Raw genomic sequence first — 26,699 nt, forward strand, 5'->3', positions numbered from 1 at the left:
AAATAGGGAAAGTTACATTATGATGTTATGAAGGAATGATACGACACTATAGTAGATAGGTGGAGGCAAATACGATTGCTGATAATGCCAGTTTTTGGTTTCATCACTTGGGGTTCTATTTCGCTTGAACCGAAAGAAAATATGACACTATGCCATCCACAATACGTAACAAGCGTACAAGATGATATACCCAACGCCTCCACTCCGGCTCTAATCAAGCCCTTTTTACACAAAGTTCATAAGCGACCCAAACAAATCCCAACCGTGTAATCTTCCCAGGTCCTTCACGAAAAGCATGATTTCATATCTCTCCACATACCTCAAAAAGTCATCAGAACCTCTCAAGCAGCAGCGCTCACACCCCTCCTAGCACCGCCCCTCCTCCCCTGAGAGGTGCCGCTCCCAGAGCCATTATTACCAGTACCAGGCCTGTTAAGCGTGTACTTGGCAAAAGCCCTGGCAAGCGCCTTCTTGCAGCTGACCTTTTGCGAGCCAACAAAGGACTCGACGGTCACGGCGATAGCGCGGTCAATGTCCTGGGCGGAGCAGTACTCGGAAAGGCGCATGCGGCAGAAGGCTTCGGAGATGCGGATGATGGCTTCCAAGTGACGGACCTAAGGTGGTGGTGGGTGAGGTTAGCAGTTGTTATTGTGTTGTATTTTGTGACGGAGGAAGAAAGAAAAAAAAAAAAAAAAAAAAAAAAAAAAAAAAAAAAAAAAAAAAAAAAAAGGAAAAAGGAAAGAGGGAAGAACTTACAGTAATAGGATAAGCCCCCGTCGCCAAACTCTCCCTTCTCATATCCGCAAACAGCCTCGCCACCTTATCCTCATCCATGTGATACAACTTTGGCTGGCACCGCTCTCGGGCATAAAGGATATACTTCCTCAACAGCTCTTGTGGGATTTCGCCCTCTTTTTTACGGCCGTGTTCACCAGTTTGTTGGGTTTCCGCAGCAGCTTGGGTATCGTGTTCAACCTCCATGGAGTCACCACCGCTAGCGTCCTGCGTGTTGTTGTTCATCAACGGATGACTCCTCGAATGCGACCCGACAATGAAGCGCGCCAGCCGCTCATCTTCTTCAGGCTCGACTGTGTCGCGCACGACGCAAAGGATGTCGAAACGAGACAGAATCGGCTCGGTAAGCTCCACGTTGGCAGAAAAGGGAATGGTAGAGTTGTACCGCCCGCCAATAGGGTTAGCAGCGGCGATGATTCCGCACCGGGCTTGCAGGGTCGTGACGATACCGGCTTTGGAGATAGAGATGGTCTGCTGCTCCATGGCTTCGTGGATGGACGTGCGGTCCTGGTCGTTCATCTTGTCGAACTCGTCGATCAGGCAGGTGCCCTTGTCGGCGAGGACGAGGGCGCCGCCCTCGAGAGTCCATTCGGACGTGAGCGGGTCGCGCCGGACGGAAGCCGTCAGACCGACGGCGGAAGCACCCTGGCCGGTGGCGAAGACGGCGCGGTGGGCCGTCTTTTCGGCGTACTTGAGTACTTGTGATTTGGCGGTACCGGGGTCGCCGAGGAGCAGCACGTTGATGTCACCGCGGATGTGGTGGGCGCCGACTTGCTTGGCGACGCCGCCGAAGAGGGAGAGGGCGACGGCGGTCTTGATGTCGGTGTGTCCGTAGATGGAAGGGGCGACGGAGTTGATGATCTTGTCGACAATGTGCGGGTCGCGCGAGAGACGGCGAATCTCGTGCTCGTCTTCCTCGGTCATGCGGAAGCCGGCGAGCTGGTCGTGGGATTTGACAATGTTGTTGGCTTCGAGGATGGTGGCGAAGACGGGGAAGCCGTTGCGGTTGTTGAGCTGCGCGTCGTAGTTGTTGCGGTAGATGCCCGTTACTTCGATCTCCTCGCCCGGCTTGGCCTTGTCGATCAGGTCCCAGAGGAGAATGACCTCGCGGTGACGGGGCAGACGACCGGCGGGAACGGTGCCGGGGGATTCTTGGAGGGTGAGCTTTTGGTAGTTGCGGTAGACGGTCTTCTCGGAGTTAAGGGTGAAGGGGCCACGAGACTGGCAGGACTGGCAGTAAGAGATCTTGACTTCGACGTTGGACTCTTGCTGGAAGGGACCGAGAGTGACGCCGCACTTGGTGCAGTCGAACTTGACATACTTGAGCTGGGGGAAGACACCGGTGCGGCGGGTGACGACACCGCTCACGCGCACAAGACAGTTGAGGTGCGACTGGCGGAGCTGACGGAGGGTATAATGGATAGGAAGGTCGAAGATACGGACGTGGATCTCGGCGTGAATGCGCTCGTAGTCGGGGTAATGGAGAAGGACGACTTCCATGGCAACCTCGTCGAAGAGCTTGAGCATCTCGGTTGGCGCATTGGCGAGGAAGTATGCGAGAATGGCCTTGGCTGTAGCGAGGTGCTCGTAGGAGACCTCGAGAGACTCGGCGTTGATCTCACCAAGAGTACGGATGCGGTTGCCGTAGACGGACGAACCGCTCTCGTCGGTGTATTCTGTGAGGAAAGCCTTGAACTCTCTGCGGATGGTCTTTTGTACAGCCGGGACTGAGATCCATTCGCTCAAAGTGGCAGCCTTGACATCCATCAGGGCCTCGAGGGGAAGTTCCGAGTCCATAATGTCGCCATCCATATCGACATCGGGGTCTTCATTGTAGCGGATTCTTCGGCGGCGTTCCAGGTTGGTAAGGTCGATATCACCATCGTCGTCATCACCAGGAAGATACGTGGTGCCCATTCCCATCCTCACTTGACGGTCTCTCTGGGCCAACTTGGCTTCAAGACGGCGCCTTGCGGCGGGGTCGAGGGCCTCATACTCGTCATCGTCGATGTCAATTCCTTCGTAGGCGTCGTTTTCGTCTCGTTCCCTATAATCGCGCTCGAAGCCTTCGCGGAACAAATCTACATCGTCTTCGGCCAACTCGTCGAGGTCGTCAATGTCGTCTTCGATTTCAGCGGCGACGTCTTCCTCGATGTCGTCGTCCTCATCTGCGCCATGGGCAACTGGGAAGGCGGGAGGAGAAGAGGGCATGACAGGGCTCGAAGCGCGGGGAAGCGAGGAAGCACCATCGTGATCGTTACGCGCACGCTTGCGAGTGGCCCTGGGAACGGCGCCACGGTTGGCAGAGGACGGGTTGTCGCGAAGCGGGGAACTGGTATTGGAGAGTTTCCGTTAATTCACTGTTTACTTGCGAAGAGAAGCCGTGACAGACGAAAGAGCAAGAGGCACACATACCTCATGATTGCGACTTGGCTGAGGGTATCTCAGAGGACTGTAGCCAGCTACAGATGGAAGAAACAAGAGAGTGGAGGATGCTGGCCTAGTTGTTACTATGGAGAATGAATGCCAGCCAGAAAGAGGATATGTTGCGGGGTGAGACAGAGAGAGAGAAGGGGGGGGGGGGGGGGAGGGGAATGGAGACAAACAGCGTCGAGGAACCACTGAATGAATGTTGCCCTTCGTTGCGGCGACCTTGTCCCTGCTTTTTTCTCGCGTTGCAGTCCAGGGAAGACGCGCCAGACGTGATGCGCTAAGCCGGATAAGGGCGGTCGCGTTAAGTGGTTGCTGAGGTTTAATGGGCTTGGCAATGCGTACCGGACCCACTTGGTGCTGCTCTTACACGCCAATTCGACTCGTCGAGATTCCCAAAAAGTCACAAAAGCTCAAAGTCCAGTGAACAATGACGAGCAAAGCATGAGCTATAAGGTGCTACATACTACAGGGCCATGTTATTGATCGGATCACGTTCAAATAGGTTTCCTTGAACCCAATTCCAATCTGTGCTGCTTGGACATATAGACCACAGTGCCTTACACCAAACCAAGGGTACATTGCAAGCTCGGTCCTTCTCCCCACGCTTCCACCAACGCGCCCTCCTCCTCCTCCTCCCCCTCCTCCTCCTCCTCTTCGCGCCCCAGCAATTGTTTTTTGTTTTAAAGACTTCCGGACAGAACCCATCTTTCGTGATCCAGCACCATCTCGAGGCATTTGTCTTATCAACAATTTTGATAGACCACCGACCATCCAAGATTGACCGTGAAAGCATCCATCACCCATGGACCCTCAACCGGCGCAACAGCCCGCCGAGGCCACTCCAGATGGCCATGGAGCTCCAGCACCAGTCGCGCTCACCAAGACTCGTACTGAAAGCTTCTCCGCCAAGTCAGAAAACTCTCAGACTGCCGCAGAGTATGTTGTCATATATTGGACTTACCACATGACAAAGTACTAACCATGGTCTAGCTTCATCCGCGACCAAATGCAACTAGAGGCCGACGCTCGCGAAGCTCTTCCATACGTGCGTGTCCCTTGTCTTCTCTGCCCTTTTCCTTAAAGTCAATCCTAACCTCCCACCAGAGCATCGAAACCTGCACCAAGCCCCTCGGCCCCCTCCGCCAGGCCGTCTTCTCCTGCCTGACCTGCAACCCACCACCCGCCGACCCGAAAGCGCCCTACAATGCGGCCGGCATCTGCTACTCCTGCTCCGTCCAGTGTCACGGCGAGCACACTCTCGTCGAGATCTTTGCCAAGCGCAACTTCACCTGCGACTGCGGTACCACACGCTTCCCGCCCACGAGCCCGTGCAACCTGCGCATCAATGAGGAGACGGGCACCAAGGGCGGCGTGCACTCGGAGGAACCAGATGTCAACAACAAGTACAACCATAACTTCCGGAATCGGTTCTGCGGCTGCGAGTGCGATTATGACCCGTTTGAGCAGAAGGGGACCATGTTTCAATGTCTGGGCCTAGGCACGGCAGAAACGGGTGGTTGTGGGGAGGATTGGTACCATCCTGGGTGCATCGTGGGTTTGGGTCCGGATTGGTTTGAGAAGATGGACAAGAAGGATAAGCCCAAGTCTGCGGCGCTGAAGACGGAGGTTAAGACCGAAAATGGTGCCCTACCTACAATTGCGGAAGATGAGACAACAGAACAGAACGGCGCCCATGCCGAAGAGGCAGAGGAAGACGAAGACGAAGACGACGACCCACCTCCACCGCCTGGCTTCCCTGCCGATGACGACTTTGAGGGATTCATCTGCTATAAGTGCGTCGAGGCGTACCCCTGGATCAAGAGATACGCGGGTACTGAAGGATTCCTACCGCCTGTCTATCTGAAGAAGGAGGAGCAAACCATTAGTACCACCTCGGAACTCAAAGTCAACGGCAATTCCTCATCTAAGAAGCGCAAAGCATCTGACGAGGACAACGAACACATCGAGGAATCCCAAGAAAAGAAGCCCAAAACCGATGAAACCGTCCATTCAACGACTACCGCCATCACTACAACCGAGTCCCTCACAACCAACGGCTCTTCCACCATCACCTCCACCACCAACACAACAACCCTCACCACCACAGACTCCTCCACCACAACCCCCCACCCCAATCCCAACCCCAAACCCTGCCTCCTCTCCTCCCTCCCCCCACCACCTTCCCAAACCTCCCAAAACTCCCCCTTCTCCCTCTTCTTCACCACCCCCTCCTTCCGTTCCCTCCTGTGCCACTGCCCCCACTGCTTCCCCCTCCTCATCCCGCACCCCCACCTCCTCGAAGAAGAAGACACCTACGAACCCCCCGTTTCCGAAACCTCCTCCTCCTCTCCCTCCCACTCTCTACACGGCGGCGGCGGCGGCGGAAGCAGCAGCAAGGGGTCGGGATCGGTTCTCGAAAGAGGCGAGTCGGCCTTGCGGAATATCGATCGGGTGCGAGCCATTGAGGGCGTCATGGCTTATAACCATTTGAAGGACAAATTGAAGCCGTTTTTCAGAGAGTTTGCCGAGAGTGGGAGGGCGGTTAGTGCGGAGGATATCAAGGCGTATTTTGCAAAGTTGAGGGGGGATGACGAGGTTAGAACGGGTGGATCAGGAGAGATGGAGGAAGAGGAGGAGAAGGGGGTGAATGGTGATGGGAGGAAGGAGCAGGATGGGTATTGATTGGGGTTTGATGGGCAGTGTGTAAGTAATAGGTATGTAATGGGCGGATGGTGGTTGATTGACTGATTGATTGATGATACCGAAACACGAGGCCAACGGTGTTTAGGGAGTTCTATGGGTTTGGTTGGTTTGTCTCGTACTTCAGTTGACAATGACTATGTTGTCAGTCACACCTGTCATCCTGGAAGTTACGACTCGTTCTAGTTAGTTCACTTTGATGAGAAAGTCAAATACTGTAGAACATATATGCTGGTATTGCTTGATAGCTACGACATGAGCTCGATAAAGGCCCAAGACCTCCAAAAATAAAAACAAATGAAAATCCCTCCCAGACTGACAGAAAGTCTCCGACCCATTTGCAACAAACCACAAACTCCCCAATCGGCACCAAAAACGCCCGCATGTGCTTCCTTCCCAACACCACCCACCCGCCGTGAAAACTGAAAGCAAATGAATACCCCCACCTCACTACCTTGACGACAACTCCGTATTAACCACCTTACTTCTGCTGCTCAGAGGCAACCTTCTCCTTCTCCTTCTCTCCCTTCAATCTCATCGTCAACTCGGATGTTCCCTGCGCCCCCGTCCCCGCCGCATTCAGACTCTTCATGTTCGCCTCACACTTATCCGCCAACACCGCATTGCCCTGGACAGGAGCCTCGACATTCTTCCTCGCCATCTCCTGGCTCTCCACAAACCGGTCCCAATGCGCCGGGTCCATCTCCCTCAGCTTGCGAACCACGTCCTCCTTGTTCTCGATGAACACCGCCACGGCCCCGCGCTCTTCCACCATCTTGGTGTACTCGTCGTCGTCGAGCTCGTCAAACATTTCGTGCAGCAGACGAGCGTGGTTCGGGTCGGCTCCAATCATTTCCACGCCGCAGTTTAACAGCATGTAATGCTCGGGCTTGACGATGCCCGTCAAGCCCGAGCGGAACTTGTGGCCAGCACGGAGGACGCGGGCTTCTTCGTCGGCCAGAGCGCGGGAGGACAGAGAAAGGGTAGAGTTGGACCGGACCAGGCCACGGGGCTTGATGCCAAAGGCGGCGGCTTGCGCGGCTTCGGCGTCGTCGGCGTCGCTCCAGATGGAGGCGAACGGGGCAAGGTCGATGGAGGAGATGGAAGTTCCCATGAACTTCTCGGCGTCATCGTACGGGTAGTTGGTGAAGGAGGAGCCCGAGGAGATGAAGGAGGCGGAGTCGGCGGCGGTGGTGGAGGCAGGAAGTTCCTTGGTGTCGGGAAACTCGTCTTCAAAACGCTTGATGATGCCCTTGAGGGTGTTGTCGATGAAGATGAGACGATGATAGGCGTGGGTATCTTCGTGCGAATCCCTGGCCTTTTGGATGGCAGGCTGTAACCTGGTGCGGATCTTCCTTGCGCTGAGTAGCAGGTGCTTGGAAGTCTCCTTAGCCTTGCCGACGGGGAGGTGAGGCTTCGTTTGCTCATGACCGGCCTCGCCGTCGCCGACCGACTCGCCAGATAGAATCCTGAACTCTTCGTCGCAGTTATCCAAGCAGCATGCCAAGGCCTTGACGACACCAGTGCCACCAATAACATAGTCCTCATCCGGCGCAATATCCAGATCATCCTCTGGATCATAGGGCTGAGTGACATCAGCACCAACCAAGCGCTGAAGCACATCGGGGTATTCAGGCTCAGCCGGGAAGTCTGGCAGGCCGCCGGTCATAGAGGAGAAATCGCCAACAGTCGACATGTGTTCACCCATGTTGCGCAGGCAATAGGCAACGACCTGCTTAGCCATGGCCTTGACAAGATCGCTCGACTGCTCATTAGGAACCTCGATATCCACAGCGACGAGGCTTCGTGAAACTCTCGCGGCAGAGAGTAACGACGCGAACAGCGCAAAGGCGGACTCCTTCGCCTCATCCGTGTTTGCATCCGTCAGTTCCACGATTTGTGGGTTCTCCAAGAAGCTGACATGTGCAAGGCCAGGAATCTCTGGCAGAATCTCGGCAAGGGCAATGACTTGCTCAGGGGTAAGAGCGCAGTCAACGAGGTGTATCCTCTTCAAGGACGGCATCGCGGGCAGATACTTGCGCAATACCGCAACCGCACTAACCTCGGCGTTGAAGAGCGCGTGGTTGTGGGACAGATCGATATATCGTAGCTGAGGCAACTTGACCAGCGTCGGCAACAGCTGGGACAGAGCTGCCGGTGTCAAGTTACAGTCAGCCAAGCTCAGTGCCGACAATGGACAGTTTTCTTGGTCCAACGCCTCCGTAAGCTTGTCAATGTGATCCCGCAGGTCATTGCCGCCCAAATCGAGACCATCGCAAGTCGGCGTCGCCAAAAACCTCTTAACATGAGCCAGGCCCTGATCTGTAATGTCGTTGTTTGCAAGAACAATCTTCCTGATGCCGCACTTGAGGACTCCGTCCATGACCAACCCAAGCTGCTCTGTGGTAATTCCAGTTTCACCCAAGTTCAAGAGAGTAAGCGTTGACCGCCCGAGGCGTTCTCCGAGCGATTTTGAAAACAGTTGGCAAAGATCCATATTCTTCTTCGCATCGCTCGCTGTGCGAGCGGTCGGGCTGCTAGGCGGCGGCTGGGGAAAAGGAACCTGAGAGAGATCCAGAACCTTGAGGGTGTGACATAGGTAAACGAATAGGCAGATATGCTTCCAGCCCTCGGCCCCGATCTTGTTATTTTTCAGAATGAGTCTCTCGACAACGCCGCCCTGTGGTGTTAGCCCATCCGGTGCGGTCTGCTGCTTTCGTCGCTTGAACGGGTTCTTCCTGGCAGCCAACAGACCGGCGAGAATAACACGGAGGCCCTCATCGCTCAACCCACAATTGTCCAGAATCACCTCCTTGATCGGGACTACAGCCAGATAATCGCCGAGTGTTACCAGATCGGGTAGCTGCAGCCAATATCCACTGAGGTCCAGCTTTTCCACCACTCCCTTCTCGGGAGCCATGTTTGCGGGGTCCATGAGCTGCTCGGTAATCCTCTTGAGGATTGGCGTCTCACGTAGTTGACAACAGCGGCGGTATATCCTGACGGGGTTCGTAGTTGGCATCGATTGCGTCCGGCGACTGGAGGACTCGGACTGCTGCTGCTGCGGCTGCAGCTGCGGCTGCGGCGGCGCGGTGCTACCGCCGTCATCGGAGGAATCGCTATCGACGTGGATTTCCATCGGAATGGTACCGTTCGCCTCGGCAAGCTTCCTCTTCTTCTCTTTCCTAGCCTTCCTCTCTTCCTCGCTCTTCTTCTTCTTTTCCTTTTTCTTCGTTTCGGCAGCGGCCTTGGCTGCTGCTGCTGCCTCTGCTTCCCTGCTGCTCTCCTCTTTCCTGTTGGTGACCATGATGGTGCCATCTGGCGCTACATGAGTGGTTACCACCTGGGGCTTTGCATTCGACTTTTTCGCTGCGTCGTCTCCGTATCGTGGCATGGGCGCAATCTCGACGTCGACGCAGAAGGCAACTCTCCGGAGTTTAGCCTGGTTTAAACCGTCAATGTCACATCGTTCCCTGTTCTGATCGACATTCAAAATCCTTCGCTCCACCAGGCCGTGATTGTGCCCCTTCATTCCGTTGGTGCTCAGTGTTCCGTTCGACGACGATAGCCTTCGGAAAATGTGGAAGACGCCGCCTTGGGCGCGACCGGGCGGAGCTGGGATGTAGGGACCGTCGCCTTCGTGTTTTGTCGCGTGCTGAAGGACAGCGTTCTTAGCAGGATTGACCTTGGGCACGGAGAATTCGGCGTTCTTGGGAGATATGGGATTTGGTGAAGGCGGACTTTGCGCGGCGCCGTTTGCGGACGAGAGCTTGGAGGCGATGTTGGAGAACCAAGAGTTCCTTCGCTGTGGGGAAACACCGATTGGCGGCGTCCTTCCTTCGTCCGACCCAGTTCTCGTGAATCCCGGTGCGGCGGGCGATAGCCCTCCTATTGGGATCGGTTTCGCAGTTGTGGTGGATGTTGTTGTGGTGGAGGATGTCATGTTTTGGGTGCTCGGTGGCGCATTGAGCATGTCTGTCCTGAAGCCATTGGGTGCTGCTGGCGCCGACGCTGGGGCAAATTCTGGAGTCGCAGTGCCGGGAGAAGCAGAATAGGGAATGTCGAGCGTATTCTGGGATAATGTCTTGACGAGAGAAGCTCTCCTGCCGATCTTGTCTGGTGGACGGGAAGTTTGTGTCAGTTACGGCTTGTTACCAAGGTTCGCGACAAAGGGCCCGAGTTGTTGTAAGCAGGAGGATGTGACGATGCTTGTTGGTTGGTGTTCGCGTGGGATGGGGTATGGAACCCAACCGTGTCGGTCAACTTATATAATATGTGCGAATAAAATATAGAAGAGCAAACCTTTGGGATTCCCGTGTGTCATCCAACTGACGTCTACGCCGTGGATGTGCTCCATCTTGGGGAAGGGCTCGGGGCCGACCGTCGACATGTCGTGGGCGAAGTGTGAAATGGAATTAGGTAGACAAAAGTATAGAGAAAAAAAAAATAAAGGGCCAAGGTCAACTTGAGATATTGGAGAAACAGGTGGTTTGGGGGACTCGCCCCGAGAAAGATAAATGTAGAAGAAAGAAGGAAGGCCTTGGGACCTGTAACAGGGAAGCGGCGTGGTCAGGCCGTGTCTTGGAAGCCTTGGTGCTTGGTCGAGGATGGTCTCGAGGCTTGATACCCGTTGCTGCGGTACTAACGTAGCGTCGTAGTACACAGTAAACGTGGGGTGGGTGTGTCTCCGAACGGGAGGGTCCTTGTCCTCTTTTTTTTTTTTTTTTTTTTTTTTTTTTTTTTCTTCTTCTTCGCAATGGCGCTTGTCTCGTCTTGTCTCGTCTCGCTTGGGCTGATCACTGATCCGTTGATGGGTTTTTTGCCCGCTCGTTCAGCTGCTGCACGGGTATAACGGGCTGGTCCAGTGAGTGGTGAGTGGTGGGCGGTGGTCGATCTTTAGGTTGGTCCGGGTTAGGTAGGCCCGCCGCCTGCGTGTGGTGGTGGTTCAGGTTGTATGCCGTGTGGATGGATGTGGATGTCTGGGCCCGATGTACCTTGGCACACTCGAGGCACAGTATGTAGAGGCGAGTAGTGTACCTAACGGAAGGTATGCTTGTGACTTTGTTGACGTTAGTTGTGCAGCTGAGGCGACGCGACCGGGCAATAGTCAAGCTCTTTTTTAATAGAGGAAGCTATTCCACGAAGAAGAAGAAGAAGAAGAAGAAGAAGAGAGAACAATGGAAAGAAAGAACTGAAGCCATGGTGTCGGCACAGATCGGATGGAAACTGCCTGGAACTACTGGCATGGAGTCTCTCTCTTGGAGAGGAACAGCCCGAGACGGCACGGCGGGCAGAGAGTGAGATGAGGACCTTTCTCAGGGTAGCAATTCCCCATCAACTAAAAAGAAGACAAGGTTTCGCCGGGACCTTACAAAGCACCTGCCCAGTGCCCACAGCAGCAGCAGTGTCTCTCCACACGTCCACCAGCCGTACATCCATAGGTAGTGTACATGGAGCCCGTAGGTACCTCTACGCAGTACCTCTACTTCGTGCCGCGATGCCCACTGGCCCACCCCGGCATTCCACTTGCCCACGGACCAAGTCGTCGTTCGATGCGGAGACCGTTTTTAAACTGAAGCTTCAGATGGGGCTACGGGGCAATGTTACAGAACATGGCTTTTCAATCATGATGTAAGTATTCGGAACTCGGTAAGCTATCCATCAGATAGGTAGTTCCTGGCTTCCATTTGGCTTTCAGCACGGTCTCTCACTGGCCAACGGGGGGATGGAATGGGGGAGAACCACAGTAGCAGGAGTAGGTAGGCCAGGCTAGTGTCTGTCTGCACATGAGAGCCTACAGTAACACCAAAGAATGCACTGATCACATCAGATGGATGCAAGAAGCAGTGTTACTGTCGTCTATCGCCAAGTGTTGTATGCGACGACCATCATCGGGATGAACACAAGTACAATGATCGAAACCGAACAATGAAATCGATGGCGAAAGCGTGGTCACCTTCTGTTCCCGGATCAGCCAAGCCGTGGTACTGTATACTTCGGTAGGTGGTCAGGAAATCCCACATCCCGTTGGGAAAAGCTTTACATATTACATACATACTTGCATACATACACGCCCCAAACCCTTGTAAAAGCGCGCAACATCCGCAAAGAGGAAATGCTGCCAGCGAATGGCGGTTGACAGCTAACAAATGCTTGCATGAAGGACCTGGAAAAAGGGGAAAGCGGCGCATCACAAAAGAAGCTCCTCCTCAAAAGTCACCAGAGGCGCCACCTTCCGAACCCAAAATCCCCACCACGACCGACATGAACATTGATCTCATATGGACGGGACTCTTGAAAAGCCGCGATGGAGACTGGTTCGGATATGGCTGGGGCTGGCGCAATGCTGGCGGCCACTGAAATGTCGCTTGCCAAGCCGTTTGCCGGTGGATAAAGCCTTGCAGTCCTGTTCAATAATTCTCGCATTGTCCTTATCACTTTCTTCCAGTTGGTCTGTGCCTGTCTGTGTTTCTCTCGATATATCCAGCCATCCCCCGCTAGAAAGCCCAAAGAACTTTTGACACAAGTTCAGCACATGCATACCGACCTCAACCACAAAGAGCACACACACACACACACACACCGCTGCAGAATTGAAAAAGTAAAGAGAGTGTTTATAGTGTACTACATGGTGCATGTCACACGTCAGCAGAGTGTGGCCGCGATCCATCTTCAACGAAGTTAGTGTAGGTTGTGCGAGGTCCGCTATGCAGTCCCTGCGCCCCGTCGGCGACTTGATCAGCAGCCGCACCGGCGCCGCCAGCGTCACAAATTGGATACCTCAAACCCTTGAAATGGATATCAAAAAGATTGAAATGATGGAGCAACGGGGAACCGCTAGACACGACAACAGCCAGACAGACGGCAACAAGTGTCGCTGATTGTAGACTATGTACATGGCAAAATCCATAGTATCCAACTTGAAGTTCCAGCAACATCGCGACTTTTCGCTTCTTCGTTTTCGCTCTCGCTGATTGCGACTGATTGATACATACGTTTCTCGCGGGTTGACGTCGGGCATGGAACCGCCAACGTGCTTGGCCGACCGGACCAGTTTAACAAGGCCACTGCAACCATTGAATTTGCTTTGGTCTTGGCATCAACTCACTTCTCTTCCTCTGCCCGTCATTGATTCGAAATACACTTTTCCACCGGAGCCGTCTCACGGACCACCCTTCGCGAGCCCTCGCCCCTATCATCGGAGACGCCTCCAAGATGGGAATGGGCGCATGGAGACGCAGCGAGAGATCAACCACTCTCACTTCTTTCTCCAGTTCGTTGCGTTGGCTTTTTCCATCACCCCAAAAACCATAACTTCGGGTAGCACCACGGCACCACCAGCTCCAGGACCAATTAGACTAGATTACACTGCATAAAAAGTTGTGCACCAGCCCCGAGCGAAAGGACACCAAAGATGAGCCAAGGAACGTCTTGCCGAGTACGGAGTTCTTGTTTCTTCCTTTTTTGTGGAAACTGCCACATCTCAATCACGGTCCATCCATCTCGTGAGACCGAAATCCTTCGCTGTGTTTCTGTAACCGAACCGAACTGAACCGATGCCATGTCCTTGTCTTGCCCTATCACGCGAGCTCTGATGTCGACATTTGTCTACAGTGCTACAGTGCCATACACCACCACCACCACCACCACCATGCCAGTAATTTTAGGGAGAACAGTGGATGGGAGCGAGTGGGAGCATGACGGGTTCATCACAACTTCTCCAGGCACTTGTCTCCTGGCTCTCCCGGCCCGGCATCCCACAAGATCCCATCTACACCACATTGAAGGCAGGGAACAGATTTTAGGGGTCCTTTTCTTATCTTCTTATACCCTGGGGGAATTGAGATGTTGACGGGCGAAACCTCCGGCTCGGCCCAATCTCTGCGACATCACCAAAACCAAAAATAAAATAAGAAATAAGATGAACGACGACAGCCCGTCACCTTTCTCCTACGAAAGCACAAGTTCCCCCCTGGTAAGATGAGCAGTGACTTCATCAAATCTCTGACATGATGTGCTCGTCTGTACACTACACTACTTCTCGTCAATGGTTTCTTCTTCGTCGTGGTGGTTCCTGAATTGGCAAACACCTTTCCCACTTTCCCAGATGCTGCAATACTCTCGGGGAGTTTAACAGGCATCTCAGGGGCAACTTATCAAGGTCCAGACACGCCTGAAAAGATCGATGCCAAGGACAAGAAACAAATAGCTGGAATTTTGCAAACCCACCAACACTCCGAGATCGCAAGCATGAACCACGTGAATATCCAACAGCAGCAGCAACAATATCAACATTCTTCCTCCTTCCCAGCTAGTGTACCCGTCAATGGCGACATGGGCAATCTTCGAGGTCTAGACCCGGCCCTACATTCTCTGGAAGCCAGACACACTTCAGACATCTGGTTTACACTACACTAGTATAGTTCGTCATTGTCTTTTCCTCGAACAATTCGAAGCACATCGGAGACACATGTCCGATAGGAGGGGGCAAAATATCCAATTTCAACTCTTTCTGCTTGGCCATACCGCTAGGACTTGGGGATCGTACCGAGATGCGCTTCGTCCCGCCACTAAAAGTCTAGCATTTACAACGTTTACATACTCAAAATCCGTCGGCAGTAGTATAGTGTATGACCTCATGACGCATCATTAACGCTGCGCTACGCTACATTATAGTACCCATCGCATGAGTTTTCAAATCTCGAATTGAGCAGAACTCACTTTCCATCCATCTATCCATCCATCCATAGCATACAGGCACGAAACAATAAACCTTCATGAAATCCAGCCCCCGCAGCCAAGCAAGCACAGACATATATGTACGCACTGATCAAGTTCGTGGTATACTCCGATAGACGACGACCGTTTTGGAGACATTCATTATAACTAACTCCGGCGGCCCTTTACAAATTTGTAAGATTTTCGCACAAACGCTGCCCAGCAAACTAAGTGACTAGCTAGTTAGCTAGTCTCTGGCTTTCCAACTACACTACTAAGTGTAAGCGCTTGACTGAGAGACAGACAGATAGAAGATGATTTATCAGCCAGACGGAACTCCCAGAATATTCCTGATAATGTAAAGGACGCTACTACTGAATTGAATATAAACTACCATTCGGTTGTCATCAGATCAGATCTTCAACACTATTGTTGTCTAGTGATTACCTCTAGAGAGTAGTGACTGGCTCATCTCATCTCATCATTTCAGGCAGCGGCGCGGCTAACCATCCTTGATCATTCATGAGATTTTTGGGGAAATGAAAACCAAAAGAAACCGACCTTGTCAAGCGGTTAAACTACACACTTTTTCTTGTGTAACCTTCTACCGTCCTTCCCTCAAAGTTTCACATTTCTCATCCTTCTCCAAATACGGGTGAGAATACCGTATGCTCAAGTTGAAGTTCTGGTAGAATAAGCAGGGTTAAAGCTGTGAAGAAGAAGAAGCAGTAAAGAAGCATGTGCATGATTGATCAACGCCCCTCCTTACTTACCTGGTCTTCAATTTCGAGATGATCAAGATCATACACTACACCACAGGCAACCTCAACCACAACCTCAACCTCAACCACACCACACGACACCACATGACCAGCTGACCGTTTTAAAGTTTCAAGGTTCACCCAGTGACAGACAACCCGCAAGGTGATCGTTCACCTTTGTCACACATCACTGGTCGGTCACCTTCACCATACTACACACCTTCACCACACCTTCACCATTTCTTCAACAGGCATTGAAGGCATCGAAGGCAGGGAATTCCCCGTCCTCTCGAGATTACCTTTGTCTGCCTATCCTTCCTCTTCACCAACTAACACACCACGAACAATCAACCTTCCAAGTCCCACTCGCATCAAGTCAGTCCGTCAGTCCGTCAGTCCTGTCATTTCCATTCATCCATTCATCCATCCATCCATTCATCCATCCATCCATTCATCCATCCATCTGTCCACCCCCATCTATCATAAACCGGCATTATCCGGCATTGTGTGTGTGTTTGGGCCGGCATGCTTTTCACCATGAGAAAGAAAAAAAGTTCTGAAACCCTAGTGGAATACAAGCTAGCTACCCGCTGATCCCCCGCATCTTGTCTCGTCTCGGTATTTCGCGGGTTGTTTTGTTTTGTTTTGTTTTGTTTTGTTTTGTGTGTGTGTTTTGAACGATATACCGGTTTGTAGTACCCCCTCTGAGTACCCGAGTAAGACACTTGCCAAACTAACCCCATCCATCCATCCATCTTGAATGCCGCGCGATCAATGGAACTCGGAGAAAAATATATAAAAGTTACAAATGGGGAAGGGGAGGGGGAGGCAAAAAAACAGAATTTGTCCAGTTTGTCCAATTAGATATGAATTCATACCTTAGCTCTACTCATCTTGAGAATCCCGTCATCGATAAGAAAAACACACATCAACCTTGAATTGTTTGTTGAAAGGCCGGGACAAGTTGGCTAGAAGGTCTCGGACTAACAAACAACGAACAAACCTGTATCGAGTTATAGTGTACATGTAGCGCACAGTAGCAACCTACCATGAATCGTGAGGGGTCAATGACTCGTGAGATTTGTAAAGTTGATCTTCATCCCCAAGCAAATGACATTGCTTGGCGGTGGAAGTGAGAGAGTATGGATGACTTTACATGAATCGTGTTTCACGAGAATTTGCCGTCGGTCAGCACCGGTTTTGGAGATTTTGGAAAGGTAATCAATCACAAGAAAAGATGGACAGCGTCGAGTCTCAAATGGGAAAAGGAAGATCAAATTACGATTGAGGTATCACATGAACGAACGCCGAGTAATGCTCTTTTGCTCAAGACAGAAGAAAGTTGATTGGCTTTTAGATGAACCCTTTTGAGAGACCATGTCATCCCCATGACCCAGATGATTTCGCACCCATGCGCATCGAATGAACAGAACCTGTTTCCTCCCAAAAGGTTGTTCAACCCCTAGCAAAGTCCATAACAACTTCCAATTTACTCCGAGCGGAGAGCGGCAATGCGCTCCTGGACACCAGCAGCGCGCTGCTCGCGGGTGAGCTTGGACTTCTTGTACTTGAGGGACTCGGCCTTCCACTCCTCCTTGGTCTTCTTGGGAGCCTCGGACTCGGCCTTCTTGAAGGGGTCCTCGCGGATGGCGGCGTGGGCCTCGGCGTAGAGGTCCTCAAGGCCATCAGCCTCAAGATCGTCCTCAATGTAGCGGTTGAACTGGGACTTGTAGCGCTCCTCATCGTCGTCGGCGAGGGTCTCCATGTACTCAGCGACGTGACCGCCGAAGATGTACTTCTTGAGGGTCTCGGCATCGAGCTCCTCGGACTCCATGTCGTAACCGGGGAAACGGTTCTCGGAGTGGGGGATGAAGATACCGCCGTCGGAGGCACCCTTCATGGCACCGAAGACACGGGCACCGGTGGAGGTGCGAGCAAGACCGACATCAAGGAAGGCCTTGAAGGGGCGGCGCTCGCCATCGTCGGTCTCGGCGGCCTCGGTGAGCTTGTACTCACCGTCAGCCTCCTCAACACCCTTGAAGGTCTCGTCGAGGCCGAGCTTCTTGAGGACACGGCGGGCGAGGAGGAGACCGGTGGCGTAGGCAGCAGCCCAGTTGGTGAGACCGTGCTCAATGCCGTAGGCCTTGAGCTCGTGGGAGTAGGCGGAGGCAAAGACCTTGTCGCCGGTGATCTCGGAGCTCACAATCTGGAGGATGATGTCGCGGTTGGTGAAGCGGACAACCAGGCGGTACTTGGGAGCATTGTACTTGTTCTTGGCCTGGGTGATGAGGCGCTTGCGGGCATAGTAGTCGGTCTTGCCCTCTCTTCTGCGCTTGTACTTGGTCTGGAAGCGACTGTTGGGCGGATTGAATGTTAGCGAACCCCGAGCTCCTATCGATTTTTCTCGGATTTTCAAAAAGAGAACATCTGCTTACCTGTAGTACGCGCTGTTCTTGACAAGCTTGTGGAAGGCCTGACAATCAAAATCCCCGAGTCAGCAATTATCGCTTCAGAATATTTCCTCCTCTCCGAAGCATCTTGCGTTGACTCTCTTTCTCCTCAATTTCCCCCAAGTTTCCCTCTGGGAATGGTGTGTGATTTGAACGCAGCCGCTGGTCGCTCATTGCTGAACGGCCGCGACGCACGCCGTAGGTCGTCAACTTACCATTTTGACTACTTTTGCTGGGTGCACTCAACAAACGGTCTTGAGACGGGCTGGGTTGTCAGAAGGGAAATTTCGAGATCGCGAACAAACTTTGGTGGGCAGGAATTTCGCACTACAATCCCCACAACCCTAAGAACAAGAGCGCGCCTGATTGGTCGGCTGACCGCTGGGTTGTCAACTCAGGTTGGCGACGACCGATTCACTCACCCATGCTTTGCCGTGGCGCCACGGTGGGCGACGACCTAGCGCCAAGAATTTCACGCAAGCGGCAGGCAATTGTGGGCTCTGCCAATGGCATTGTAAGTAGTCTCGGGCTTCAGTAGCCGTCGACCTCTGGCAATCACTGTCCCGAACCGAGGTCTAGTATAGTGTACCATTCACTTCACTAATCGCTTCCTGGTGCCAATGTGCGGAGGTCCAATGTTGTTGATAGATGAATCCAAACATCCTTATACCCCCAAAGTCCCATGACATTATAGTGTGATGCTTCCTGAAGAGTTTCCCCCTGAATACATTCTTGAAGCCATCGACAACATGGCGCCAACCATCCTCAAAGGGAAAAGGTCCTCCGGGTCCCCCAAGCCCAAAGTCATCCTCTTTGACATTGGCGGCGTCTGTGTAAGTCAACATGACCACATCACCACTTCACTTATATACACAAATACATCTACCCCTCACAAAACAACACCAACATAACTAAATAACTAACACAAACCCAGGTCATCTCCCCCTTCCAGTCCATCCTCAACTACGAACTCCGTCACTCCATCCCCCCAGGCTGGATCAACCACTCCATCTCGCGCTCCGCCCCTTCAGGCTTCTGGCACCGTCTCGAAACCGGTTCCATTCCCATGGACGCTGCCTTCTTCGCCGGCTTCAACCGGGACCTGCACAACCAATCCCTCTGGGAATCCTTCTACCGGTCTCACCACCACCACCACCAACAAGCCAAAAAGCACCACCACCATCACCGCTCCTCATCATCATCATCATCATCATCATCATCATCATCATCATCATCATCATCTTCTTCATCTTCTTCATCTTCTTCTTCTTCTGGTTCTTCTTCTGGCTCTGATGAACTACTATCGATCCCGCCCATCCCCCAAATCGACGGCGAGTGGCTATTCCACGACATGATGGAGCACGCTCGAGCTCCAGACCCCTGGATGTTTCCCGCCCTCCAAAAACTCAAGGAAGACGGACGGTTCGTCGTCGCGGCACTGAGTAATACGGTGATCTGGCCGGAGGGGCACAAGTGGGCGGAGAAGGGGGACTTCTTCAGCGATCCGTTGCGACAGCTATTTGATGTTTTCATTTCGTCGGCGCATGTGGGGTTAAGAAAGCCGGATCCGAGGATCTATCAGTTGGCGCTTGAAAAGGTAGATCAGTTTGCGAGGGCAAATGCTGACTCCGAAAGGGGGAAGAGGGGCGGTTGGGCAGAAGGGGTGAGGCCGGAGGATGTTGTGTTTCTGGATGACATTGGGGAGAATCTGAAGGCGGCGAGGAAGGCTGGGTTTAGGACTATCAAGGTTGGGTTGGGAAAGGCGTTTGAGGCGGTTGATGAGCTGGAGAACGTGACGGGGTTGAAGCTGGCTGGGGATCACCCGAGGATTGCGGTGAAGCCGGACTTTAGTGCTGCGAAGGAGGCGAAGGCGAAGTTGTGATAATGCTGATGATTGACATGGGGTGTTAGGTATGAGTTGATGATGAAAAAGAATCTGACTGTTTTCATGATTCATGTGTGAAGTCCTGATAACTACTAATGTACTGTTCGGTGTGCTTACATTTATGATCACTGCGAAGGACGTGTCAGACCGTTGTGAGAATATCTATACGCTCCTGGGTTCAGTCCAGACACGGCCCTGTCGTTTTCACTAGAGGTAGGTACCTCCTGGCACTTTGTATTTTCGGGAATCACGCCTTTTCAAAATGAAATTCTATGGTACATGTGTATATTTACTATTTTTGCTACTTATCCCACGAGTTTAATCGACCTTTGTCGCGCATCTCATCACCACAACCTCTATGATCCATCCACAAATGCCCAAAACGATGTAGAACGACCAGTTCAAAGTGGTCAAGTGATATATAACTTCTACTTGTCTAACGTAGTTCATACACCATCTTGAGATTCATGTTTCATACACATAGCCCCTTTTGATTTATTCTCTTCGATTCCTCATCTTTTAGACTGCCGTCTCTCCTTTTCAAGTTTGTTTTATGTTGTCTAAGTAGGTATCATCCATTCACCTCTCAGCCCACCAACTTCACCCCAGCCAAGACCAAGACCAAGATCCTGTCCTCCTCATTCCATCAAACCATCCATCATCTCCTCTCTTTACCCTCCTTAACAAAATGCCCTGAACTTTCCCCAGATTTCCCGTAGCTGTGATCACGTTTCCCTCTTCAAGCTTTGAGTTATGCTATCACTCTTTCTTCCAAAGGACCATCTTATCTTCCAAGCCACAGTGATAACCGCTAGATGTTTGTTGGTATTCATTCGCTATTATATAGAAGAGAAGCCTCATGTCTCCACATCTTATCGAGCATTCCAGTCAGGCATCCGGAGTGCGGATGAGGTCGACCATCTATGTGAGAGTTCCAGATATCGGTGAGGTATGGTGTATAGAGGGTTGATGAATTCATGATTTAATGGTGCAGTCAGTCAAATTGAAGTGGTCAACAGGCAGTGCTGAATGATATGATAGTATGAGAAAAGCTTCGTCTCATCTTAACTCATCACCTCGTCAAGACGGCCCAGAGTGTACCCGGTCTGCTTTCTTGTACCGTCCACCCAGCTGTCTCAGGCGGTTGTATCCTCGTGACTGGCAGTCAAGAAGATGGTGGACAGGGATCCGGGTTCATGTCCCGAATGCCCTTGGCTCCAGGCAATGTTCAACCCTGCCTAACCGTTGAAGCATTGTCCTTGAAGCATCGGCGCCCATACGCCGACTCGAATGTGGCCTGTCGTGCCACCGTCGCTCTTCTTCTCTCTTGGTTTTCGCTGCAGTTGTAACGTTTCTTGAACATCGTCATCTTCATAACGCGTCCGTTCCCATTTGCTTTTGTACGCCGAGATGTTGGTATATCCCAAAGCGCCACATGGTTGGAGAGATCGCTGAGCCGATTCAAGTATGGCTACGCAACCCCTCCACAAACTCTATTCCGTAAAACCCCTCAGATACGCTGGTAGAACAACAGGTAAGCGACCTTGTTGTCCTTGAAGCTATCATTATGTTGCTTGGCGGCAGCCTTCAAGCTGCCACTGCCGCTAGGAGCAGCAAGACCGGCACCGTTGACGACACTGCTCCACTTCTTGCCGCTCGCAGTAGCCTGCTTCCAGCCCTCGTCATCACCAGTATCATCATCGTTCATAGCGCCGAACCGGTTGCTAGCTGCTGCCGAGCTGCCGTTCTCCCTGCGGTCACCAACGGCGCCCTTGGAGGGCTTCTCCTCTGCGCCAGCCTCAGCGACGTCCTCAGGGCGCACACGGCGAATTACAGTATCGTCAATGCGAACCCATTCACGGCCGTCCTGGCGACGAACATCAACTGTATAATGTCCGCCGCTGGCGTTCTTTCCGTGATGATAGACAACCGTGATGAGACGATACTTGAGAAGATCGGCATTCTCAGCATGAGTAGTGTTGCGCTTCTGCCGAGAGACGACCTCGCGAGGGATTTCGAGCTCCAAGGGATATCCGACCTTCTTCCAAATCTTGATGGTACCATGGCCTTCAGCATCGAACTGGAAGCGTTTAAGATGCAAAATGAGGACTGGAGGCAGAGACTCGATGAACACCTGCTTGGTAGCCTTTGCGTCCTTGCCATGGGGCGAATTGAAATCTCCGTGAATTGTCTCTGGACGAGTAAGACCTCTCAAAGCATCAACAATGTTACGAACCTCGGGAGCACCAATATCGAGCTGAAGGGGCTGATAGGGCTCCAGGGTAACGGAGCTTTTGAGGCCAGGAATGCGGAGTTCAGAGCGGAGTTGACCACCGAAGATCCTAGTAATGGGAGAGATCGAAGAGGAATAACCAGAAGTACGAGTAATTGCAGCCTTTTGACGGGGTCCAACCTCGAGCCAGTCATCACCAGTGTTGGACGCCGTAGGCGAGGGCAAGGACGAGTTGGGCGCAGTTGAAGTAGTCGAAACCGGGAGAGTACTCATGACGTGAGTGCACTCATCGTGGAGACCTTCAAGGAGGAAACCGAGGAACTCCTCGGCATCTTGTTGATGACCACGGCGCATGCTTGCGAACCGAGGGAGCTTTCTGATAGCGTCATAGACAAACTCGGGAGTGAAGGCTTCACCGTACTGCTCGAGTTCCTCGCTCTTGAGGCGCCTCTTGAGCTGGTCAATAGATACAGCAGAATCGATTACCTTGAACTCGCGCATGAACATGATCATGGCATCGAGGAGAGGAGTCTCGCTGTTGAAGCTGTGGACAGCCTTCTTGCTGACTTGATCCAAGAAGTCATAGAAAGGAATGCAGTTAACCAAAACTTGAAGAATCTAGTGAAAGTATCAGTATTGCACGTTTCAACCCCACAGGGTTGGAGCCACTTACAGAGTTCATATAGCACATGTTACCAGTGTTAACAAGGCCGCGGGGCTCCAAGAAAGCAATCTTCTCAGCGGTCCCCACCCGGTAGGACTGAACAGCCTCGGCCATGGAGGTCGCCTTAGACTGAGCAAAGCCAGTGGCAACCCCAGCAGCGGCTCCTGAAGCATCTGCGACGGCGTTGTCGTTGACAGTGGTCTGGGAAGCAGAGGCGGCAGCGGTCGCAACGGCAGCGGCGTTAACAGGAGCGGCAGGCTTGGTGAACAAGTTGGCCCAAGACTTAGGCTTAACAGGTGCGGGCGCGGGAGCAGTTTGTGCAGCCGGAGCCGAGGACTCGGGCGTCGAAGACGTTGAATCCTTGGCAGTAGCCTCAGAAGTTTCCTCAGCAGCAGGGGTAGAACCAGCAGACTTGGTCTCAGTAGACGGCTTCTCCTCGCTAGTCGCGGGCTTGTCCTTCGGAGCAGGCTTCGGCAAAACAGGAACCACAGGGACGGCAGGGACAGCGGGAACGGGGACACGAGTAGCTTGCTTCGCGGGCTGAGCCGGAGAGGCCGTGACGGACTCGGAAACTTGGAGCTGCTGGGATGGGATGGAGCCAGTCGGCGAAGTCGACGGGGTGTCCACAGAAGGAAGCTCTTGAGTCGAAGGAGTTTCAGACCGGGGAGGAAGAATCTCAAGCTTAGGCGTGCCCTTGGGCGTAGAGACAGCCGCATCTTCCTGGACATTTTCCGTGGGAGCACTTTCTACTGGAGCAGCTTCGTAGTGTTGGCCAGGAGCAGTAGGAAGGCTGACACTTTCCGAGGCAGCAGAAGGAGCTTGCCGGCGTCTCCTAAGCTTTGTACGAGCCGGGAACGGGGTATCAGGATGCGAAAACCAAGGGAGAGAGAACGGCGGTTTGTCAGACTTTTGCGGCGAAGCGAAGTGCGAGTATACGGCCTCAGCCTGCGCGGGCTGTTTAGCCTCCTCAGCCACCGGCTCCTCCACCACCACCTGTTGCTGAATCTCGGGCTCGGGCTCAGGCTGAACCTGAACTTGAGGCTGCGACTGAATCTGTGCCTTGGGAGGGACGATCGGTGGCATCTGCTGAGCCGGCGGGGTCATAGGGGTCGGGACGACGTGAGAGTGTGTCGACGAGGGAGTGTGGGGAGCAGGAACCGGTACGAGCGCTGGCGGAGGCATGGGGGGAGCCTGGTACGGGGTCGAGACGATGGGAGACTGGGGAGGAGCCGGGCGAGCGTAGGGATTCTGAGCTACCATGGGCATGTAGTGCTGCATGGCCGGGGGCGATCGAGCGTAGGTGGCGGCTGGCGGAGCGTATTGCGGCATGCCGTAGGGGTTCATGGTGGCGGCGTTCTGGTAGGCAGGGGGGGCATAGTAGCCAGGGGGAACACCGTAAGGCTGTGGCATGTAGTTGGCGGCATACATGGGTTGGTGCGCGACATGAGGCTGGTGATACTGCCCATGGTGGTGGTGGTGGTGGGCGCCAGGATTGTAGTGGTTGTGGTGAGGCCGTCCGCGACGGGGACCGTGGCCCTGACCGAGATGGCCCTGGCCACCGGGGCCTCCATTCATCCTGGGGATTCCCATATCGGCATTACCCTGCATTGGCTGCCCAGCCGGCAGATGCCCGGTGCTGTTCATCATGCCGGCTTGGGAGATGTGGCGGCGCGGTAGCTGCTCACCGGCGTGAGGCCACCGCAGCGAGTCGGAATGTGCTGGCGCCCAATGAGGCGGGTTGCGAGAGGCCGAATCAGCTTCGGACGCGGGGTTGCGGGGGGGGAGGGAGGAGAGAGCTTGGGTTGCCGCCGGTCGTGGTGGCCGGATTCGGATGACGCCGAAAGCTGGGCTGGAACCGCGACTGTGACTCGGGGCTGCGAATATCGGGGTCCCGGGGGCGGGGGTTGGGTGTGGGACTCGAGGAGGCGCCTTGAGGATTTTGGTCCTCTGCGGGCGTCCACTTCTTTGCTGGCAAGAGAGGCGTCGTCAAAGGTGCCGCCTACAATGTCCAGTCCTGTTTGCACACGCTGCAAACCGACGGGAGGTGTCGAGGGTTTGGTTGGTGACGGCGCGGCGTTGACGAGGTCCCGGCCGATACAAGATATGTTTTTTGGAGGGGAAGGTTAGGCAAGGCAAGCCAAGGTAGTAGTAGCCCAGCCTCTCAGGTGTGAGGTGGTGTGGGTGGGTGTGGATGGGTTCTGGTTGTGGTGTGTTGTAGTGGCAGGAGTCGATGGGGACATCCAGCGAGAGGGTAGGTGAATAATTGGCAGGCGGGCGTTCAGGTCGGCAGGGGCAAGGTACAAGTAGCCCGCGAGCCCGCCTGGTAGATACCTCTAGTAGTCAAGTACCTAGGTAGCTAGCCCTGCAACGGGACGCAGCAAGCAGGGACCTGGGAGGGGTGTCTGTTCTGCGGTTCCTGAAGAATTTGGGTAGGTGAAGGACGGTGCGTCACACGTCCTGGATGGGGACGGAAGACCTCGAGTTTGACCAGTACAAAATAAAACAAAATAGAATAATCAACAGCGGCGATGATTCGGCCTACACAAGATTCACAAAATGGAAGTTGAGAGACAACCAAGGTTGAACAAAAAGTCAGAAACAGTGTGACAGAACGTGGGCCGGGCCTCAGTCTCCCTGGGACCTGGCCCGCTGTGAGTGGCAGCCAGGCACTTGGACGTGGAGTTGGCTGGCAGAGGGAAGGCGGCGGCGGCGGCGGCGGCGGCGGCGGTGATGATGCCTGTAGTGAGTGGCGGCAAGCAAACGGCAACCTTTCCCTTGACTGTGTCAGGATGAGTTTCTCTCTGCCTTCCGGTCAACGTAGGAAGGAGTCGAAGATGTGCGCTTGGTTAAATTCACTTTGGTTGAAGTAAAGCTTTCTCTTGTTGCTCAAACTTGTCCTTTTTCCATCTTTACTTGGTTACTCGTTCCTGTACTGTAGCGGAGCGCATCCCACCAACAGAAGCTGTGAACCCCGCGGAGGGACAGTTGGAACCTATGTAGTTCTGTTGGCAGGCGAAACAGCACAATACTAGTGGAGCCAAAACGCTCGGACCATATCCCATATGTGATCCAAGCAGCGATCGAGTGTTTGACGCTCTTGATGTTGACTCGCAATTCTCGTAGTCTCTATCACATTGACCTCCGACGACAAGCTTCAGCGGACCCGCCCCACAATTATGTGGGTCTCCTCTCCTCGAACTTTTGTAAGAGGAGGTCTGTTACAGTTTTGCGCCAAAACGCCGTCGGCTGTAGAAACTCCTATATAAACTCCAAATTTTCTTTTTATATTTTCCCTTATAATAAAATAAGGAAAAATAGTAAAAATAAGAATAAGGTATCCGGAGGATGGTTTTTTTAAGCTCTTTTTAAAAATAATTTTTTTTTTAAGCTCGGACCACCCTTTATAGTAATACAACCTTAAAGGTAAACCTTCGTCGGCTGCAGTTGCTTTTAAAGTTTTGGACACTCCTTATTTTTTACCCTATTAATAATCGTATAACTATAAAAAATATATGTTGAGAATGGCCTCGATGAGCCGGTTCTAATGGTATTATTTTTGTAAAGCACGGACCACCCCTTGAGGTAATGCAACTTCGAGGGGGTAGTATTTTATTTTTCTACTTTTAAATTTCTTTTATTTCTAATTTTAATATTAATGTGTTTAATAAGATATTAATATAAGGAGGATGGCCTTGATGAGGCGGTTCTAATAGTATTATTTCTATAAAGCTCGGACCACCCGTTAAGGTAATGCAGCCTCGAGGGGGTAAAAGCTTTAAATTTCAAAGCCTTGCATCTCAATGAATATTAGTCGTATAAGAAAATTAAGACCACCATTAGATTGAGAATGGAAATTTCTATATAAATGTCATTTTTACCTACTTATATTAATTTTGCTAGATTTATTATATATATTAATACTTAGTTATTCTTCTGCAGCCGACGGCTAAAAAACCCAAAACCCGCTCAGACCTGCTACCGCAAAAAGGGTGGGGTGGGGTGGTTTTGGAGGTGTGTGGGTCATTGAGAACTGAGACTACAATTCTCGGAGGTATTTGAA

At 52.7% G+C, this 26,699-nt stretch overlaps 7 protein-coding genes across 7 annotated transcripts; 3 read left to right on the top strand and 4 right to left on the bottom strand.

Annotated features, from left to right (window-relative positions):
* Positions 1-80: 80 nt before the first annotated feature.
* NCU04327 (DNA replication licensing factor mcm2) lies at positions 81-3,367 on the bottom strand. Its single transcript, XM_955880.2, has 3 exons — positions 3,211-3,367; positions 757-3,127; positions 81-614 (listed from the first exon to the last, which is right to left on the bottom strand). Exons 1-3 carry the CDS (start codon positions 3,213-3,215, stop codon positions 342-344), a joined length of 2,649 nt encoding a protein of 882 aa, XP_960973.1. The 5' UTR covers positions 3,216-3,367; the 3' UTR covers positions 81-341.
* Positions 3,368-3,648: 281 nt separating this feature from the next.
* On the top strand, positions 3,649-6,207 carry NCU04328 (metaphase-anaphase transition protein). Its single transcript, XM_955881.2, has 3 exons — positions 3,649-4,164; positions 4,219-4,273; positions 4,333-6,207. Exons 1-3 carry the CDS (start codon positions 4,031-4,033, stop codon positions 5,908-5,910), a joined length of 1,767 nt encoding a protein of 588 aa, XP_960974.1. The 5' UTR covers positions 3,649-4,030; the 3' UTR covers positions 5,911-6,207.
* NCU04329 (hypothetical protein) lies at positions 6,142-11,211 on the bottom strand. Its single transcript, XM_955882.2, has 2 exons — positions 10,231-11,211; positions 6,142-10,044 (listed from the first exon to the last, which is right to left on the bottom strand). The coding sequence occupies exons 1-2, from the start codon at positions 10,316-10,318 to the stop codon at positions 6,410-6,412; spliced, it is 3,723 nt and encodes a 1,240-aa protein (XP_960975.1). The 5' UTR covers positions 10,319-11,211; the 3' UTR covers positions 6,142-6,409.
* A 214-nt stretch (positions 11,212-11,425) lies between these two features.
* NCU04330 (hypothetical protein) lies at positions 11,426-12,288 on the top strand (the record flags this gene model as incomplete). The annotated part of the gene is made up of 2 exons (XM_955883.1): positions 11,426-11,559; positions 12,105-12,288. 2 exons carry the CDS (start codon positions 11,426-11,428, stop codon positions 12,286-12,288), a joined length of 318 nt encoding a protein of 105 aa, XP_960976.1.
* Positions 12,289-16,665: 4,377 nt separating this feature from the next.
* crp-4 (cytoplasmic ribosomal protein-4) lies at positions 16,666-18,250 on the bottom strand. The gene is made up of 3 exons (XM_955485.3): positions 18,073-18,250; positions 17,843-17,880; positions 16,666-17,761 (listed from the first exon to the last, which is right to left on the bottom strand). Exons 1-3 carry the CDS (start codon positions 18,073-18,075, stop codon positions 16,897-16,899), a joined length of 906 nt encoding a protein of 301 aa, XP_960578.1. The 5' UTR covers positions 18,076-18,250; the 3' UTR covers positions 16,666-16,896.
* A 213-nt stretch (positions 18,251-18,463) lies between these two features.
* On the top strand, positions 18,464-19,841 carry NCU04332 (epoxide hydrolase). Its single transcript, XM_955486.2, has 2 exons — positions 18,464-18,690; positions 18,792-19,841. The coding sequence occupies exons 1-2, from the start codon at positions 18,556-18,558 to the stop codon at positions 19,737-19,739; spliced, it is 1,083 nt and encodes a 360-aa protein (XP_960579.2). The 5' UTR covers positions 18,464-18,555; the 3' UTR covers positions 19,740-19,841.
* Positions 19,842-20,129: 288 nt separating this feature from the next.
* NCU04333 (ubiquitin C-terminal hydrolase) lies at positions 20,130-24,832 on the bottom strand. The gene is made up of 2 exons (XM_955487.2): positions 22,649-24,832; positions 20,130-22,593 (listed from the first exon to the last, which is right to left on the bottom strand). Exons 1-2 carry the CDS (start codon positions 24,284-24,286, stop codon positions 21,253-21,255), a joined length of 2,979 nt encoding a protein of 992 aa, XP_960580.2. The 5' UTR covers positions 24,287-24,832; the 3' UTR covers positions 20,130-21,252.
* Between the last annotated feature and the right edge of the window lie 1,867 nt (positions 24,833-26,699).

Source organism: Neurospora crassa, linkage group V (assembly GCF_000182925.2).
Source record: "Neurospora crassa OR74A linkage group V, whole genome shotgun sequence".
NCBI lineage: Eukaryota > Fungi > Ascomycota > Sordariomycetes > Sordariales > Sordariaceae > Neurospora > Neurospora crassa.